General features: G+C 42.3%; 1 protein-coding gene across 8 annotated transcripts in view; it reads left to right on the top strand.

The window, feature by feature from the left end:
* The window catches only part of HELZ (helicase with zinc finger), a 1,413,339-nt gene that overhangs the window by 363,578 nt on the left and 1,028,696 nt on the right, over positions 1–21,065 (top strand). For all 8 annotated transcript variants that reach the window (XM_069199901.1, XM_069199892.1, XM_069199898.1 and 5 more), the window contains one exon: positions 7,728–7,835. In XM_069199901.1, coding sequence (XP_069056002.1) covers positions 7,728–7,835 — 108 coding nt within the window. The remainder of the gene's footprint in view (positions 1–7,727; positions 7,836–21,065) is intronic.

Here is a 21,065-nt window from a genome sequence, read left to right as displayed (position 1 = left end):
CCTTCAGAATCCTCCATGGCTGCGGAGCGTGCTCCGCAGCCATGGGGATTCTGACACCCCCTACCGCCATCCTGTTCCTGGCGGGTCTCCCGCCAGGAACAGGATGGCGGTAGGGGGTGCCGCGGGGCCCCTGGGGGCCCCTGCAGTGCCCATGCCCATGGCATGGCACTGCAGGGACCCCCGTAAGAGGGCCCCGCAAAGTATTTCAGTGTCTGCTAAGCAGACACTGAAATACGCGACGGTTGCAACTGCACCCGTAGCACCCCTGCAACTACGCCGGCTCAATTCTGAGCCGGTGTCCTCGTTGCAGGGGCCTTTCCTCTGGGCCGGCGGGCGCTCTTTTGGAGAGCGCCCGCCGGCCCAGAGGAAATGTCTGAATGGCCGCTGCGGTCTTTTGACCGCGGTGCGGTCATTCAGCGGCGGTACCTTGGCGGACGGCCTCCGCCGTCCGCCAAGGTCAAAATGACCCCCTATATCTCATGCTGATATAGTATGCACAGAGCCAGCTTCCTACTGTTTGAACTAATTAACATTTGCTTAACTTGTCTTAAAATTGTGTTTCTCACTCCACTCTCCTCGACTTCTAAGACTGGTGAGTTAGAGCCCTATTTGTCCATTCCCTTCATTATTTTTTACCTTCTCATCTTTTCTACCAGATGATGCATGTACCTTCCACAATGACAAAACTATAATCTATTTTTATTTTTTACTTTCTTTTTCATACTACCAAGGAAAATGAGAGATCTTGATCCAAGGCTTGATGTCTCTTCCTACACTGGCTGTACTGGAGAGGTTTATCATCTCTTGGTGGGCTTTTCTCTCACCAAGAAACACATGCTATTTGGGTCACCCTTTACATTAAGGTCTGTTATGCTGTGGTCAAGAAAAAAACTCTAGCTAACATTCTGGCGCATACTGCAAAGGATGTGAGGCTGGGCATCTTAGGTTTAAAATCTGCTGGCCGGTCAGTATTAAATGTTTCATAGAATCACACGCTTGAATTGCCCCCATTGTCAAGGTGGTAGTCCTACAATAGTTATAACTAGTAATACAAAGAAAGCATTGTACTGCAAAGCTTAAACAAGTGTCATTGTTAATCAATTCATGTTGTTTTAATAAAAATAAAAAACTTCAACCAATCAGGAAGCAGCTCTTGAAGGACCCTTCCTCTCAAGGGCCACCATACCTCAGATTTCTTATTGCATGTTGTGGCAGAGGGCGCCTCCCTACGCTCTGCTCATTTCTGCAGTGTTCCAGTTGATATTCTTCAAATGTTCACATCTACCTGAATTTCTTTTTTCAACGGGCATGAGGTAACATTTTGACTGTTTAATCCTGACAAGAAAGAAATTATGCCAGAGGGATCTAAAAAGGGTATTTTTAGGCCTTAGAATTCTTGTGGATAACTTGGGTAGTTCTATGAGAATCCTCACAAGGAAACTAATATTGCCTTCACCGTAAGCCTAAAGACTAGAAATATTGTTGCACTTTTCCATCTAAAACATTGAAAAATAACAAATCCAGACTTCTTTCATGGCTGCAGATAAACTATTTATTTGGGGATTAAGGAGAGAAAACATCTCCTCACAAATAAACCCATAAAAGAGAAAGGGAGAGGGAAACAACTCCTCGGGCATCCTAAAAAAAAATGCTTAAGAATAAGTACAAAAAACACCCAGAAAAGAGCCCCACCTTGGAGGTTGAGAAAACTCATGAAAAGGATTCTTCTTCATCACCTTATGATAAACAATGAACCAACATCAGATCTGAGTCCTCAACTACATTTTTTGCCCGAGTGCTCTTCTTCAGATAAGAAAACGTATTGATAGACTCAGAGTCCACGAAGCACTCAGCAGTGACAAAACCTTCTGCAAGGACATCATCGTTTTCGAAAGCCTGAGCGACGACAACATCAGTGTCGACAAAGCGGTCAACTTCAGTCCCATCGACAGGTTCATTACTGCAGTTGACTGCGACATCTACAGAAACTCAGTCAGAACCAGACACCTTCTTCAAATACAAGGGTGCATCTACAACTGCAATGTGTTATGGGCCCAGTGTCGACACAAGCTGAAATTACTCGCATCACAAAAATAGAAATTCCAATTTCCATTCGTCCAGACCAGACTACTCCAAGCAAAGTCTCTCTTTACCATCAGCACATCTATTAGAATTGGAGGAATTGGATGATGAGGTCCTTTTGGCCCTGCAAATAGTCCCACACAACTTCATGTGAAGAGGAGGATGACATTAAGTACCTGAAATGGGACTTCTCACACCAACCTAAACCTCAGAGGAAGGCACATCTAATGAAGCTTTTAAAGAGCGGTAATCATATGAATATACAGATGATGATCAGAGTCATTACCAAGGAGCTATTATGCAAGTGCCACCATCTTTAGTAACCACCCTTTGTCAAGTGCTGGCAGGTTATTTCAAAAGGCTTCTGGAAACCGGTAGCACTCCACTACTGCCATAACAGAGTCCTTCTTCCCAATGCACTGAGTCTCTTCATGCTCCTGATTTACAATATCAAATGAGAAGCTCAGTTGCGCAGCAGAAAAACTGCGTGCCTCTAAGAACGTTGGCACCCATTACAATCCACAATGATTTTAGTGGATTATGAGGAAATGTGAGAAGCCTCCTAGCACCGGGGAAGAATGGGATGATTGCATTGTACCACTGTCAGCCCCTGGTACACTACCTCCAACTAGTTCTCTTCCAGATAACATCAGAGGTTTACATGCTGTTTTGGATTAAGCCTCCAAAATATTCAGTCTCTCAGTGCATGTGAAACTGGTGGAATGGTTCCTTTCTGACCTTAAGGACTTTGCAAATAAGTCACTTAAGGCTTTTCCCATAGTCTACTATATATGTGCAGAAGTCTTGAAACTTGAGAAAAACCCAGCAGTGTTAGCAGCAATGATACCATGGCTTGATTAAAAATAAAAATATATATATGTATAAAGCCCAGAGAATTCTCCATCATTTCTAATCCGTCATCCATATGTGTGTAGTCATGTATGCAATTTAGGAATCCTTCCACTCCTTGCTCTACACCACCCTGTAGGGCGGGTAGGTGTTTAGATACTATAAGGAAAAGATTACCTGTGGTGGCAGCTACAACCATTGTGGTAGTCAAAGCTTTGGCTGTTCTAGGGAAGAATGCTAGGCAATACGGTCAGACCAGGGACCCTACCTAGATTCTGTGCCTGAAATAAAAGATAAGAGGCAAGCGCACTCTTACTAGAAGGTGAAAGAAATATAGCTGAAATGTTTGTTACTGCTATAGGCGACTGCCTCAACTGGCTTTTGCCAAATTCACCTCTTTCCAGCCAGAGGTTCCGACAAAGAATTTGGATATGCCATACGATGGCAGGAATATTTTTGGTAAATATTTTGACAACTCTCTAAAATCATTTAAAACAGATTCAGAGACTGCAAAATCTTTGAGTGCTACTGCAACATTGTTACCAACCCTTTCATATCACTGAAAGAAGGGAACAATTCTTAGACAGACCAAGGAAATAAACAATCTTACTTATATCAACCCGATCCTCAGTTGCACTCCAACTATAGTCTCAGCGTAATAGGCTGCCACCTGCTGCAGCTTACTGAAAGCAAGCCCCCTAAAAAGATCTGCAGCTGCTTGCAGGGAGCAGGAGTCAATGAGGCTCCAATGACAACTCTCCGGCACCAGTCACTCTCCTGATACACCTCATCTTGGGAGTGAAAGTTTTTCGTGATGCTACAACAAGTGGAAATCTCCAGGACGAAGCCATTAGACGAGGTCCCCTATACTCATCTGAACTCCGGTTTATATTCATATTTTTTCTTTATCAAGAATAAAAATCGGGCAAATGGAGACAAGTTGTGGGTTTGAGACAGCTGAAAATAGGTATATAGAAACAGTCTTTCAGGATGGGTACGCTTCAAGAGGCACTCCAAATATTAAACCCTGGGGATTTTATGACATCACTAGACCTTCTGGACACTTAACTCCATATCCCTAGCCATTTAAAACATAAAAAATAACTAAGATTTGAGTCAGCCAGATGCCATTATCAGTCCAAGGTCCGTCCTTTTCGGCTCAAGTTTGTTCCCATAATATTGACCACAGGCATAGCCCCTGCAGTGGCTTACTTGAGAAAAAAGGGTCACCAGATCTTTCTTATCTGGACGAATGGCTCACAGAGGTCTGTCATTACACTCATCGAAATGATCCACAAGAACCTGTCTTCAAGATTTCAAAGATCTGGGCCTTAAACTAAACAAGGTCTTCAACCTTGCAAGGAGGTATTTGTTGGAGCAACTTTTCTCGGAGCAATTCTGAAACACATACTCACGTGAAGCCTGTCCCACCAAAAAACAGAAATTTGGCATCTTGCTTTTCAAAAAAAAAATCAACTTTAATTTGGATATACAAAACTTTTGTTGGCGACGATATTCTCATTCATTATATCTCAAACTGTTGCCTTCAAATTATAGCATTGCAGGAATCGTCTAACAAACAGTGGGTTCAGAAATGTACTTTCAAAGACGTCATCAAGATCGCTTCTGAAGTGAGATTAGATATGATCTGATGGATGCAGGCACACAGTGTCTCACCAGGCCTGACTTTCATTTCCTCTCAGTCTACTCTTGGAAAGACTGGGAGCACATTTGAAAGACCTTGAGATTGGCAACAAATAGTTATCTCAGGAAATGAAGATGCACATCAGTCTTCTAGAGCTGAGAGCAGTGGATCTATGTCTTCATTTCTTTCTCCCAGGAGTAAGAAATTTGGTGTACTTGTCTGTACCGACAGTGCCACTGAAGTATTCTACCTGAAAAAGCAGGGAGGAATAAGATCACACCTGTTATCCTAGGCATCTCAAAGGATCTTCAGCTGCTAAAGATCTATCAAAAATTGAGAAACCCAAACCTGAACTTAATTGCAACAGCTCTCAATCGCGAATACAGATTCTGTGCCAGCAGATTAACACAAAATGGGTCATGATTGGAAGCATTGATGGAATATTTGCTATGCATTCCTGCCCTTTACATTAATATCCAGGCTCCTAAACAAGATGAAGAGAGTCTCTTGTATGATCATTCTCAGAGCTTCAGGGTGGCCAAGGCAATTCTGGTACACAGAGCTATTTCTATTGGAACAATATCATATTCCCCCCAGGCAGTGTCAGGATGTTTAACAATGATAAAGGGCCAAATTGCTCTTTCACCACTGGAGTCTCTCAATTTATCGGCTTAGCTCCCGGTTGCAATTAACTCAATCTCTTAAATATTTCTCTGGAATATAGAGAAATCTTGGCTAAAGCCATAGCCGATACTACAACTAAGACTTAGCAAGAAAAGTGGACTTGTTTCTGCATATGGTGCTCCCATAATGGCATTCATCCTTTTGTGTCTACACAAAACAGATTCTTCTATACTAGCTACTCTTGGCTCACTCGGGTCTTTCCCATAATTCAGTAAATGTCATAGATTATTAAACCAAATGTAGCTATGGTATAACAGACTGATTAAGGGATTTCTTGGAGGACTCGTCAGGGCTTTCCCTTTAATTAAGAAGCCTCCCATAATTTGTCAATTAAATATGGTCCTATCACAGTTAATGAGAGGCCCATTTAAACGTATTCATAAGGCAGAAATAAAACCTCTATACCTAAAAATCGCTGTTACTAGCATTCTCTTCTACCAGGAGGATCAGTGAAAATTCAATCCTTAACAAAAAAGAGTGTTATATAGAATTCAAAGATGATAGTCAGTTTGGAGTCCTATCCTCAGTTTGTCCCTAAAGTTTCATATAACATTTATTGCATCAAGCTAAGAATCTTAAAGATTCTTTAGAAATTCCACTAATGCAGCAGAAAGAGTACTTCTTACCTTGCACACCAGAAGATGCCTAAGGTTCTACATAGGGAGTGGACTAAGCTATTTAGAAATGCTAATGCGCCTTTCTCAAGAAGTAGTATATCCTTTTGGGTCTCAGCGGCTATAGTCTTCTGCCATGAAAAACCTGGACGTCTATTGAGTGGGAACTTCTGAGTGCACTCGAGAAGAAATGTAGCCACGCCTGCTTGCAGGCAACAATGAAATATGATACATCAGTGGGTCAAGCATTTCTTCGCCATCTGTTTCAGTGAGGTGGACTTTACTTTGAATAAGGATAAGAATAAAAATAATAGTCATCATATTAATGAAGGAAAAGTTTTTTACCTGTGTCTTACACTTCCTGTCCCCACTTTACAGTTTATTACTGCTTACAGTTCAGAATCAAGCATGTGAATCTACAAAACTTTTCATACAGAGAAAAAACAAGTTAACTAGTTGTACACTGTGGTTCTCCAGTATGGATATTTTTCTTAGATTCATATGCAACCCTCCTTCCTTCTCTGTAGGAGCTTACCACAACAAATACCTCATCTACATTACCTTCACACTTCTGATGAAAAATCTGAGATATGGTGGCTCTTGAGGGGAAGAATGCTTCAGGTGCTGCTTCTAGATTGGTCACTTTTTTAAGCTTTACTCCACAATGCATTCTTTGTGCTACTTGGTATAACTACTGTGGGACTCCTACCTTGGCTGTGGGAAAAATTCAAGAAAGTAAACCTATGAAATTGATCAATAATGGAAATCCACAGTGTAAAGGTAAGTAACTTATTTTATACTTTCGCTTGCATTAATACCCCACTGCTCAGGTAATGGACTCTTTGCCGGAGCTGTGTTGGTTAATTGGCACCACTACTCAATACCACGACATGGAGGATATTGCATTAGGATTCATTCAAGAAGAACTTTCCATCAGAATTAAAAATGTAATTTGGCAATTACATTTCTAGTGGGTAGAGTATCTTCCCAAACGTTACTTACTACCCTCCCCGGTGAGTCAGTGCTATTATAATAAGATTCCATGGTGTGCAATGATATCGCTTCTGTTTTTTTTTTCTTTCTGTAAACTCTCTCCTTTCATCGCCAATGCCTTGGATGGGTATGAAAAAAAATCCAAGGAATTTAAGCACCATTCTCTGACTAGAGTCATGTGGCATTACCTGGTGGCACTGAGGAGCTATTGCTTGGAAAAAAGTTTTTTGATCCAGTCTGGCACTGAAGGCCAATACCACTGTGCAAAAGTTATATTCCATGTTATTAACATCTAATTTAGGAATTCACTGCTCTAAATAATTTCTTGTAATCCATGTTCCAGTCACTTGAGAAAGTAAAGAACTGTTCAGTATTCACAAGATCTATTTGATGAAATTGTGCTCTTGCCTTGTTTAACTCACTTTGTTAATTACTTCTACATTTTTAATGAAGAACAGAATGGCATGAAACACATATGGAGATTCATAGAAAGTATATGCTATTTATTATCATTGTTGAGGGAACTTAACGGCATTGCAATCTACTCAATATTTTCATTCCAATTCGCTTGTTAACAATTGTAAATAGTTGCCATATTACTCATCTTCATGTGTACTATTTATGTAATCTCTGCCAAAGAGAACTGGTACATTGTATGGAAGCCTGGGCATTGTCTGTCTTCTACATATGTACACAAAATTGCATCAGAATTATTTTTTGGGCTGGGGAGCCCGTCAAACTTGGACATTTGAATTTTATTGAAAAAAGATAGCTAAGATCTGTTTCTGTCAAGTACTTTATATCTTACTGTTTTTTTAATTTTTGTACAGCTTCTGATTTTGTTTCTTCTTGGATTGCAGCTTAGTGAACATTTAGAAGGTGTAAGAATAGAGCACCAACCTGAGTTGTCTGTCACAGTTACTAGCAAAAAGTCTCATCAAACGTGGATGTTTACCCTTGCTTGTAAGGTAAGATTAAAGTTGAATGCCTCTTGTTTTCTCAATAAGAAGTCTGATGTTGTCCGAGCTTGTGTTCTTTATATATCATTTCTATTTCTTTAAGTAAAAGGAGTGTTACATTGCCTTAGTATCTTATGTAAGGCACAGACTGATAAACTAAACAAAACCTTAGATTAAGCGATTCAAAGTTATGCTGGCAAAGCTCGCAGTAAGTGAGACATGTGCTTCAATAAGCCAGGGCTAGCTTTGCCCCAGTTTCTGGAGCCATCTCCTCCTAAAGATGCCACCTAAAAAGTTACTGCTGGGAAGAGATAAAGATACACTGTGATACAAGCGGGGGTTCAGTGTGTGATTTTTGGCATGGGTGGAATGCATTTAAGGTTATGGTGAACAGAAGGTGCATTAGGAGGACTTGTGCTGTCTTTGGTTTGTTCACGAAGACATTAGTAGACTTTAAAATGTAATGTTGGTAGTCCGCTCTCTCACTAAAAACTTATATTAAAGCACTCTACAGTGGAAAAATTAAACCATTTTGATTGCTGCCTGTGCACAGCTAACCAGAGTAGATGGGGACATAGCGAGCTTACTCGCATGGCGGATCGTGACCACAGTGGTGGCTTACAGTTGTTAACCTGAAGGTCGGTGATGGCTCTTGAGTGGTCACTGGAGTCTACCAGTGAGGTATTCTTTCTCATTGTACTTTGTAATCACACTAAACTTCTCCACTCCTTGATCAAGTTGAGTCCTATGAACTGGGCAGACTTGGACAGTGGTCCTAATCTATTTTTTTTTGTGATATTTGTTTAATGGATTGTAATAGTAAGATGAACATACCATTAAAAAAAAACAAAAAGAAAACCCTTATAGGGGGAACTTATTTGGGCTCTTCCATGGATCCTCATCAATAATCGTAAGCACTGAATAGTCCCTCCCACGTGTGCAGGGATTCCGGAGCACTTCTAGAATTTTATATAGTTATAGATACATATATAATATTTAAAAAAACAAAGGTTACAGGGGTGTTATAGTTGGGTTCTGAATTTACTCGCACAAAATCATGGAGATTGAGCAGTTATAGTTATTTTAAGTAATTACCTCTTGGCCCTCTGGTTACTATAACCTGCGCCTTTGCCATGCACAGATGGTTCTTCAATAATTGAATTTTGAATGTTTAATTGATATTTTTATTGACTTAATAAAAGTTGTATTAAGTGCTGTAATATCTGAGGTAATTAGCAGTGCATGAGGGTGAGAGTGAATTTCTAATGTTTTTTTATTCTATTTCCTGTCAATAAAGTCCCTGTAACCTTTGTTTTTTTAAGTGTAGTTTGTGTTTTTTAACATATAGTAATTTTTATTACTATATGTTAATCCAACCAATGTCATGCACAGCCAGAGGCTGAGCAAGGCAGAAGTTGGCTGGAGAGTCTGGCCTGCGGCCAGTCCTTGCGGTCAACCGTCCTAACCACTAAACTCCATGCTATGCACAGCCTTTGGCCATGCACAGCAAGATTTAGCCGCAGGTCCTGTCTCTGGGTGTGAGAGTAGGTGTGACTGTCTATGTGGGTGTGAGAGTATCTGATTGTGCTCCAATAGATAAAAGATGCATTCACCTCCACAAATGATTGATTGTTTTTAAATACGGAATATTGAATTAAACACGCTTTCTTTGCCTTCACCAAACCCAGGAGTTAGGATCATTTTTCCTTTCCACAAGTGGAGCTTCAACTGGGGCACCTGTTAGTTGTGAGTGATTCCTGTTGAGGTTTACTTTTTGTGAAATGATCATCATTGCCAGAACGGAAGCTTACCTGCTCCTTTATCGATCAAGAGTCCGCAGCTTCCCCAAAATGTCTACCCAGCTGGAGCACTTTCTACTGGTTAGTTAGTTAGTAAGTGCTACCTCATTGGGTAAAAGTGCAGTGTGGGGAAGTGGGGGGTGCACGGGCACCCCAAGCCCCAGGGCCCACTACAATTCTATGTGGGGGACCATGTGGTCCCTCTCCCCCGGCTTATCTCGTCCCGGAGACCCAATCCCCCTGGGCTCAGCCTTAATATATATAAATATATATATATGTTCTATGGTATGTGTAGCTGCAGATCCACATGCTATAAATACGTCTGCCATCTAGTGTTGTGCTCAGAGTGTTACAAGTTGTTTTTCTTCGAAGAAGTGTTTTGGAGTCACGGGATCGAGTGGTGACTCCTCTTCGGCTCCATTGCGCATGGGCATTGACTCTGTGTTAGATTGTTTTCTTTCCGCCATCGGGTTCGGACGTGTTTCCTTTCGCTCCGATAGTTCTATTTGGAAAAGCTTGAAAACTCTTCATTTCTCGTCGGTATTGTTTCGATCGCGTTACACCTTCGATCGACCCCCATACCGTTGAAACAAGCATCTTTACTCGCCCTTTGGGGCACGCGCTCCCAACTCAGGCCTGGTTGGGCCGACCGCGTGGAAACCTCATGGATTGGACTCCATTCCGATTCTGTTCTCGGTGCCACGCTAAATTCCCTTTTATGGACCAAAACCTCGCTTGTAATCTCTGCCTTTCCCCCGACCATCGGGAAGAAAATTGTGAGGCCTGCAGATCCTTCCGTTCGAAAAAGACGTTCCGGGACAGAAGAGCACAGAGACTCGAGATTGCATCAAAAAGCACTGAACATCTCAACATCGAAGAGGAAGAAATCATGAAGACCGTAGTCTCCGTTCGAGGATCCGACTCTGACCAGGATTCTGAGGGGGACAGACCAGTCACGGCAGGACAGCACGTGAGTACGCCTGCCCCTGTGTCATCTAAGCCCTAACATAAGGCCTTGGGGACGCCACTGACGGGAGGCCATGGCTTGACCCGAAAGAAAACGTTTGGTGACCAACCCACCAGCTGAACACCGAAGAAGGCCACCTTCCTCAATCCCATCTTTTTCGATTCAGAAGAAGCCAGCTTCAGAGCCAAAAAAAAATAGTTATACTGAGGAGCATGGACTTTCAAAAGCACTTGGAGAAAGCCAAAAATCTACTGAGGAGGACTCACAAATGCAACCAATCATGGACGCAATGGATGAAAGGCAAGCCAGGATTCATATCCATAAAGAAACTGGCAGAATTCTAACTGCACCTCCTCAAAAACCAAAGAGGAAATTCTCCTTTCAGGAGGAATTGGACACTACACAGCCTCTAGCTAAAATGCCAAAAACAAAGGAGAGACCTCCACCTCCTCAATATTCTCCTCCTCAGTCTCCCCCTCACTCTCCACATCTACATATCTCTCCTCCTACCAGTCCTACACCTATCTTTATGATCCAGACCCCATTCCAGACAATAACCCAGATTGCTAGCCCTCTAAGCCTTCACCACCAGAGGATAGTACAGGCTAAACTCAAGTAATAGCTAGGGCGGCAGCATATCATAATGTCACCATGCATACTGAGCCATTAGAGGATTATTTCTTATTAAATGCACTCTCCTCCACGCATGCAACATATCAATTGCTTCCTATGCTCCCCTGCATGCTAAAACATGCTGACCAAATATTTAGCGAGCCTATAAAGGCGAGAATAATGACTCCTAGAGTGGAGAAGAAATATAAGCCACCTCCTTCCGATCCTGTCTATATTACCCAACAACTACCTCCAGATTCAGTAGTGGGAAGCGCTGCCAGGAAGAGGGCGAACTCGCAGTTGTCAGGTGATGCACCCCCACCAGACAAAGAGAGTAGGAAGTTTAATGCTGCAGGGAAGAAGGTGGCATCTCAGGCAGCCAATCAATGGAGAATAGCCAATTCACAGGCGTTGTTGGCTAGATATGACAGGGCCCACTGGGAGAAGATGAAAGATATAATCTAGCATCTCCCCAAAGAACAGCAGAAGAGGGCACATCAGGTAGTGGAGGAAGGGCAAGCCATCACTTACAATCAAATTAGGTCAGCCCTAGACTCTGCAGATACAGCAGCCAGAACCATCAACACTGCTGTAACCATAAGGAGACATGTATGGCTTAGGTCCTCAGGATTCAAACCTGAAATCCAGCAGGCAGTGTTGAAAATGCCATTCAACCAGAAACAGCTTTTCGGCCCAGAGGTCGACACTGCTAATGAAAAAATGCAGAAGGATTCAGACACCGCAAAAGCCATGGTTGCATTATACACCACACAATACAGGGGGATCCTTTTGTAAACCCCAATATAGAGGTGGATTTAGAGCCCAAACTGCAGAGGCATCCATATCACTGCCAAAGCCGGCCTACCAACCTCAATACCAACGAGGTAGTTTCAAAAGCACTTATAGAGGCCAGTACCACAGAGGCAGGGGAAAATATCAAACACCATAACAAGCATCACAACAAAGTGAACAGTGACTTGTGCCATTCCTTTCCAATCCACACCTCCCTTGTGGGGGGAAGACTGCAAATGTTCTACAACAATTGGCTAAACAGTACCACAGACAACTGGGTATTATCAATTATCCACAATAGCTATTGCCTAGAATTGATACAAACTCCACCAAACATTCCACCAAAACCACACAGGCTATCCGCAGACCATATCACTCTGTTACAGGAAGAAGTCAAATCTCTATTACTCAAACAAGCAATAGAAACCGTGCCACAAAATCAAGTAGGGACGGGAGTTTACTCACTGTTTTTCCTCATTCCCAAAAAGGATGGCACCTTAAGACCAACATTAGATCTCAGAACCCTCAATCTTTACATCCTGTCAGAACACTTTGATATGGTAACCATACAGGATGTTATCCCACTACTTCAGCAACATGATTTAATGACAACATTAAACCTCAACGTTGCATATTTTCACATACTCATCAATCCTGCGCACAGAAAATATCTCAGGTTTGTCATTCAAGGAAAGCACTATCAGTTCAAAGTGTTGCCCTTTGGAATAACAGCTCCAAGGGTATTCACAAAGTGCCTAGCGGTAGTCGCAGCCTACCGAAGAAGACAACACATACATGTCTTTCCATATCTAGACGATTGGCTAATAAAATCAGTCATACGCAGTGTCCAAGCTATGCGCATTATGTAATACAAACCCTGCACACGCTAAGGTTTTCAATAAAGTACCAAAAGTCACAGCTACAGCGTGCGCAAATACAACAGTATTTAGGGGCAATACTAAATACTCAAAAAGCACTTGCAAGTCCAAATTCACAGAGAATACAAGCATTCCACAATATATTGACACAAATACAGACAGGTCAACAGTACACTGTCAAATTTGTCATGAAAGTATTAGGTATGATGGCATCATGTATTGCAATTGTGCCACATGCAAGACTAAACATGCGGCCCTTGCAACAGTGCCTTTCACAACAATGGTCACAAGCACAGGGTCAACTTCAAGATCTAGTGTTGATAGACCGCCAAACATACATGTCCCTTTAGTGGTGGAATTTCACAAATCTAAACAAAGGGCGGCAATTTCAAGACCCTGTGCCTCAGACCATAATTACAACAGATGCATCAATGATTGGCTGTGGAGCTCACTTTAACAATCACTACATTCAAGGACATTGGGATGCCCAACACAAACAGCTACACATAAATCACTTAGAGCTGTTAGCTGTCTTCCTAGCACTCAAAGCTTTTCAGCCTCTCCTTATTCACAAGAATGTCCTGATCAAAACAGACAACATGACTATCATGTATTACCTAAACAAACAAGGAGGGACACATTCGTCCCAACTCTCCCTCCTAACTCAAAAATGTGGAAATGGGCAATACACATCCAAATTCACCTGGTAGCACAATACATTCCAGGGATACACACCCAATTAGCGGATGTTCTCAGCAGAAATCATTAACAGGCACACGAGTGGGAAATTCACCCTCAAGTACTTCAAAAATACTTTACACAGTGGGAAACACCAGACCTAGATCTGCTCGCCACCAGCGAAAATGCAAAATGCCAAAACTTTGCATCCAGATACCCACATCCCTTATCCAAGGGCAATGCTCTATGGATCAATTGATCAGGGATATTTGCTTATACTTTTCCCCCTCTCCTACTCATTCCATTTCTAGTCAACAAATTGCGTCAAAACATGCTCAATCTGATACTCATAGCGCCAACGTGAGCACGTCAGCCGTGGTACACAGCACTACTAGACTGGTCAGTAGTACCACACTCCAAATTCCCAAACAGACCAGATCTGTTGACAAAAAACAAAGGGCACATCAGGCACCCAAATCCCACCACACTCAATCTAGCGATTTGGCTCCTGAGGTCATAGAATTTGGGTACATAGAACTACCAACTGAATGTATGGAAGTCATTAAGCAAGCAAGAAAACCCACTTCCAGACAGTGCTATGCTAGCAAATGGAAAAGACTTGTATATTACTGTCAATCTAAACAAATTGCCCCTTTCAGCATCAATACAAGATACTGTATGCTATTTACTTCATTTACAAAAATCAAATTTAGCATTCTCTTCCATAAAAATACATCTCACTGCAATTTCCGCATATTTGCACAATATACAGCACAGCTCTTTATTTAGAGTACCTGTTATCAAAGACTTCATGGAAGGCTTCAAACGCGTCATTCCACCCAGAACACCTCCAGTTCCTTCGTGGAATTGAAACATAGCACTTACGTGACTTATGGGCCCACCATTTGAACTTATACACTCATGTCAAATACAATTTTTAACATGGAAGGTTGCCTTCCTAGTCGCAATTACATCATTGCGAAGAGTTAGTGAAATTCAAGATTTCACTATTGAAGAACCGTTCATACAAGTACTCAAACATAAAGTCGTACTACGAACTAACCCTAAATTTCTTCCTAAAGTAGTATCACCGTTTCATATCAATCAAACAGTGGAACTACCAGTCTTCTTCCCACAGCCAGGTTCTGTGGCAGAAAGAGCTCTACATACATTAGACATTAAAAGAGCTCTAATGTAATACATAGATAGAACAGAACAATTCAGGAAAACTAAACAGCTATTTGTAGCTTTTCAAAAACCTCATAGTGGTAACCCCATTTTCATGTTACCTTAAAGCTAAAAAAAAACAACAACTCTTAGTTGCTCCTAAAGCACATTCCACAAGGAAGAAATGTGCTACAATAGCCTTCTTAGGAAATATACCAATGGCTGAAATATGCAAAGCAGCTACTTGGGCAACACCACATACATTTACTAAACATTATTGTGTAGATGTTTTTAGCAGCACAGCAAGCCACAGTAGGTCAAGCTGTACTAAGAACATTATTTCAAACCACTTCAACTCCTACAGGCTAACCACTGCTTTTATGGGAGGAATAACTGCTTTCTAGTCTATGCATAGCATGTGTATCTGCAGCTACACATGCCATCGAATGGAAAATGTCACTTACCCAGTGTACATCTGTTCGTGGCATGTTCTGCTGCAGATTCACATGCACCCTCCCACCACCCCGGAGGCCTGTAGCCGTTTAAGTTAAACAAACATTTGTGCATATGTATATACATATATAAGCCAAAATATATATATACATACCATTAGCATGGACATCTCTTTTCTTTATACTCTATCACTCCTACCTTACCCTCTGCGGGAAAACAATCTAACATGGAGTCGATACCCATGCGCAATGGAGTCGAAGAGGAGGAGTCACTCGATCCCGTGACTTGAAAACACTTCTTCGAAGAAAAACAACTTGTAACACTCCGAACCCAACACTAGATGACAGACTTATGCATAGCATGTGAATCTGCAGCAGAACATGCCACAAACAGATGTACACTGGGTAAGTGACATTTTCCATATATATATATATATATATATATATATTTTATTTTTTAAGGTGGGGGGATGCACAACCCCCCCACCCCGGCCGATCTCTGCCCCGGGCCCACATCTCCAGAGCCTGGCCATCTCTCCTGGGTGCCACCCACTGTGCAATGAGACTGTTGGGGGTGAGCTGCAAGGCCCGCTGTCCCAGCAGGCTGCTAAACATGCAACTTCCAGTGTGTGAGGGAAATTGTTTCTTCTGTTTCCCTGCCCACATCTGGGCACCCCAGGACATAGCAGGAGCCGGCTCTGGGGAATGGGGGTCCCACGGCCATCTATGGCTCCACAGGGGGTGCCAGGCAGCCCCTTCCAATGTTGTATTTCCCTGAGGAGGTGGTGGTCCCTGGGGGTCCACAGTGGACCCCCTTATTCTTTTATTTCAGCCCCACGGAGGTGGCGGTCCCTGGGGCTGGAGCGCACGTCCCCCCTTAATTTAAATAAATAGCCCTGGGTAGGTGCCGGTACCCGGGGCCGAAGAGGGGGGATGGAGGAATCTCAAGACCCGATAAGTGGGGGCCAAGGAAAGTGGGAGGGGGGGTTAAAAGAAAGTGCATTTCCCATGTTAATTCCAATAGGAGTTTTGAGCATAACTACAGCCCGAACAACTGGACGGAATTAAACCAAGTTTGGCAGAAATGTAGCTTTTGGTATGCAGATTACACTTTTTGTTGTTTGGTGTAAATCCGCTCAGTAGTTTAAGGGAAATTAAAGGAAAAACAGATTTGTTTATCTACAAAGCTAAGGCTTTGCAAATCCTCCCGATCTCGTGCAGAGATATGATTGGCTGCCCACACTTCAACCAGGAAATGTTTCTAACCATTTTGAGACTGCTTTAGCTGAGTCTCATATTTTTTTTTAAAAAAGGGACAGGGTACTGTTACCCTAACCCTCTAACCTTGGTCCAAGGGTCCCCCAGAGAACATCCCACCACCCCCGGGCTAAATAGCATTTAAAAAAAAAAAAATGGTGAAAATTGTGAATATTCGCACACTTTGCCGCTGATTAAAGATCTTTTTTTTTTTTTTTAAAGCTCAGTCTTCTGCGCTTTGCTTTTTAATTTGCCCCCTGGAGGGCCAGCTCACTGGGGCAGTCCCAAAATGTAGGAGTGGGCTCAGGGGACGGCAACCTCCCTGGGGCAATGCATATAATGTATGCTGGGGTGGACGGGCCATGTCCCCGCCCCCCCCCCCCCCGCCCCAGCACCCCAGGGACCACCACCTCCCTCTGGCAGTAAATGTTATGAATGCACGGGTGCCCTGTCAAACAGCTCCCTCTTGCTGAAAGTGAAGTTTTCATATCACTCTCTGCACACAAACACATGTGCAGAGAAAGGTATTAAAACATTTCTCTCGCAAGCAGGGAGCTGCTATTTAAAGCAGCTCCCTGCTTGCAGGAGTAATGCCGGTTCCCAAGGGGACTGTTTAATTCCAGTACTAATGAGTTTCTTGAACAATACTGTTCAGCAAACACAATAGGCTTTGGATTAGCAAAAGTAAAAGAAATTAACGTGTCCAGTATTTCTTCTATTGCTAAATTTGACAAGTGGCAGAGAATTGTGAGCTTTTCAGAAGACTAGCTCAATGGTATCATTCAGAAGGGTACATTTAATTCATCACTTTCAGGTCCCAACGGTTGGCTATTGTGGCCAGTGGACCCAAATGGTTGTCATGTGCATTTTATCAACTCCACGCAGGGTTTTAGAAGGAGCAGACCGCACCATCATTACTTTATATCACACAGCATTCAGGTATCGTCACCACATATAGCGTTGGTAAATTGTCAGCAATGGTTACAAACATCCATGTTAATAGCTGTAAAAGAACATCTCTCTCCTTTCTGAAGACGTAGACTTAAAAAATGCCTCATTAGGTCCTAGAAAACCATGCCCTGAAAGGTTTCTAGATGCAGTATATAACCCAATTTGGAAGTTTTCGTAATGGAAGCTGATGCTCTTATAAGGCAAATAGATAAGGAAAACTTAGTGAAAACTTTAGCAGTTCGATAATGTTTTAAAAACACTGTCCACTCCTGTATAGACATTAAACAACATTGTGTCCTGTGCTGTTGACATTATTGAAAACAATGTCATTTTTACATCATGGGCAAAGTCCGCTTAGGTCTATTATGCAGCTGAATCAGACTTTAGGAGTTCTGAAAGGCGTTTGCATGCCATGGAAGCATGTTAACTTTAAGAAGTTATTTGCCACATTCAACCTTACATGTAAAGAGCAGATAATGGTGAAAAAGGAATTTAGGGCCAGATGTAGGAAAGCATTTGCGAGTCGCAAACGGCAAAAATTGCCGTTTGCGACTCGCAAATCGCATTTTCCTGTTCAGAAATGCATATTGCGAGTCGGGACCGACTCGCAAAATACATTTCAGAATCGCAAATATGAAGGGGTGTTCCCTTCCTATTTGCGATTCGGAGTGGTATGCAATACCATTTGCGACCGCATACGCGGTCGCAAATGGTGTCGCAGTTACCATCCACTTCAAGTGGATGGTAACCCACTCGCAAATTGGAAGGGGTCCCCATGGGACCCCTTCCTCTTTGTGAATAGACCCCAAATTATTTTTTCAGGGCAGTTAGTGGTCCAAGGGACCACTACCTGCCCTGAAACAATACAGAAACTAAAGGTTTCGGATTTATTTTTTTAAGTGCAGCTCGTTTTCCTTTAGGAAAACGGGCTACACTTAAAAAAAAAAAAAAAAAAAAAAAAAAAAAAAAACTGCTTTATTTAAAACCAGTCACGAACATGGAGGTCTGCTGACTACAGCAGGCCTCCATGTTTGCGAGTGCCTATAGTCGGTATGGGGCCGCAATTTGCGACCCACCTCATTAATATTAATGAGGTGGGTCTCTGCGACCCCATACCGACTCGCAGACGGTGTCTGAGACACCGTTCTGCATTGCAAATTGCGACTTGCAATTTGCGATTTTCCTAAATCTGGCCCTTAGTTACAGCATGGAAAATATATAAAATCTAGAAAAGTTGCCTTTTACTGTAGCTGAAACACCATTATCAGTGTGGTCAATACATGTGGTGATAACCATGCCGATATCCACATTCCAATTCATTGCTTTTTTTTCCCAAGACTTTCCTGTTGGCCGGTTTGAACAGTGAAGGGTATCTACATCCATGAGGTGTAGGAGATGCCATTTGATTTCAAATGCTTGAGTGGTGAAAAGGTTTTTCTTAGCAGAAGCAAATTCAAATCTTCTGTAAGCCATTCAAAGATATGCAAATAAGTGGCATTACACAGTGCTTGCAACGCGTCAGTATCTATCTGAGCTTGCTACTTGAAGGGTATTACCGTCTCTGTGATGAATGGTAGGTATTTGATGCTGAGTGATCAAGGCTGTTATGGGATAACAGGGGGTGTTGCATGTGTGATTTCTGTTTCTCAAATAGTTACCTGCTGTGGAAATGTACTTTTCCCTTCCATGCAAGAGGTAAAAGCAGTACATTTGAGGTGTCACATTGCTACTTACAATAACAATTTTGGGCGAGCAGAGTAAAGGCACAATTTTTTCAAAAACACATGGTGCTCACATCTGCCCACGATACGTATGACCTTCAAGTGGCAAGCTTTCAAATACAAACTTTCCGATTGACTTTTGTGAATTGGTGATTTGCATTTTTAATGCATCTAACACCAAATGGATTGTACACTTTTTTAAGACTGTTGGATCTGGATTTATAAGTACATCCCAGAATGTCTTTGGAGTGATACCTTCAGCTATTCACTCACTTTTCTTTTGTGTTTTTGGTGGTTTCCCTATTGTCTTGGCATTAATTGGTGGTATCTTGCTGTGCTATTTTTAATTTGCAGTGGCTGCCCCATCTCAATCAAGAGGAGTGATAGTGTTTCCAGCAGTCCAAGTGCATGAAGCCGTACGTTGAAGTTGCGCTTTTGGAAGAACTTGAAAATGACTGATTATAGTCATTTCCACCAGTAGTCTGCTGTGTGCAGCCTGTTTTCCTTTGCTTATAGTGCTCTTTTGAACATGTACTGGATGTGTGTTTTGTCCTGCAACAAGTACTTTCTGTGGACATAAATCTGATGATGTTATCTATGAGGTTCATTGCCGGTGTTGACCTATGAGATTGCGGTTTGCTTCATGGCACCTTCTATGAGCCACCCTTTTTGGATCAAGTCGCTTTGACTCTTGGTGCCCCAACTTCTGACACTGCACGGAATGCTGCCTCCTCAACTATGTCTGAGGCTCTTGATCATGTGAGCGCCTCTCAACTTTTCAGTGAGGCTCTGGTGGTTTTGACATCTGCTGAATTGAGGTTTATCCTGGATTCCATCTCTACTGCTATGTTTGATGACCCCATGCGGGATTCAGATGACTTTTAATTGTCAATTTCTTTTCTTCAAACGATGAATAGTTTTAATTCTGCCATATGCCTTGGCTTGTTCTGCTTGTCAATATCTGCATCGTTTTATACTTTGGTTTTAGATCTTATAGTTCATACTCTTTTTATTGGTTGAAAGTTATACATATTTTATAGTTCTTATCTGTTTTGTACTAATTTATTTGGGTGCTAGACTCTGCACTACTGTTCTGGCAAGGGGAGGGTGTTGCAGGACTCCTTTAGCACCTAGGTTGGGCACCCTTATTTTAGCATTCGGCCCATAGCCTGTGCTTTTTACACTCATATGCATTTAAAAAAAATAATTTTCATGTTTCTTAGCACAGCCCACTCTTAGCTCGTCAGGGTTGTTTTAATCCGCTGCCACTTTCTGGAGAGACAGAGTTTGCAATGCATATTTCATCAGACTACTGTACAAAACGCACTTTGTGCCATGCTCAAGGCTGTCATGTGTACGATACGTTAAATGCTAACTTGTATTGCTAGTCCAGGAGCCCAGGGGAAAGTCCCTATTCACTGGACACATCAGTACATCAGGCTTGTTCTACAAACCCTGTTACTATATAAAAAAACAAATATGCTTAGTGAGGGCAGAGGGTGTTCTGTCATGACCGTCCTGAGACGCACACACACCATACCACAGAGAGCTTCTTCAGAGACTCCGTCCTGTCACTGACTCTTCAGCTTCCTGAGAGGATTGTCATCCAACAAAAGGCAGATACTTGCTGGACTGTTCATTTATGGGGTTTGGGTTACTCCCTTAGATCAGGACAGGAAGAATGGTTACAACCACTATGCTCTCAGATCTAGATGTAGGGTGTTGGCATGGATCTCTAGGCTTTCTGGAATCATAAAGAATGGTGGGGTTCTTTATCTTCTTTACACTGCTTGTAATGATGATTATCATACTATGTTTAATCTGCTGTGTCACTGCAGCCCATGCATTTTAGTCTAGGATGCAATTGCTTCAATAAATGCATTGAAATCTAGTTTGCATGTTTGAGTCACTGAGCAAGCAAAAGGGTTATTATCTGTTTCTGCGACTTCCCTGACTAGTCAGCAT

This window comes from Pleurodeles waltl, chromosome 7 (genome assembly GCF_031143425.1).
Source record: "Pleurodeles waltl isolate 20211129_DDA chromosome 7, aPleWal1.hap1.20221129, whole genome shotgun sequence".
NCBI classification, from domain to species: domain Eukaryota; kingdom Metazoa; phylum Chordata; class Amphibia; order Caudata; family Salamandridae; genus Pleurodeles; species Pleurodeles waltl.
This window is presented reverse-complemented; position numbering and strand designations above follow the sequence as displayed.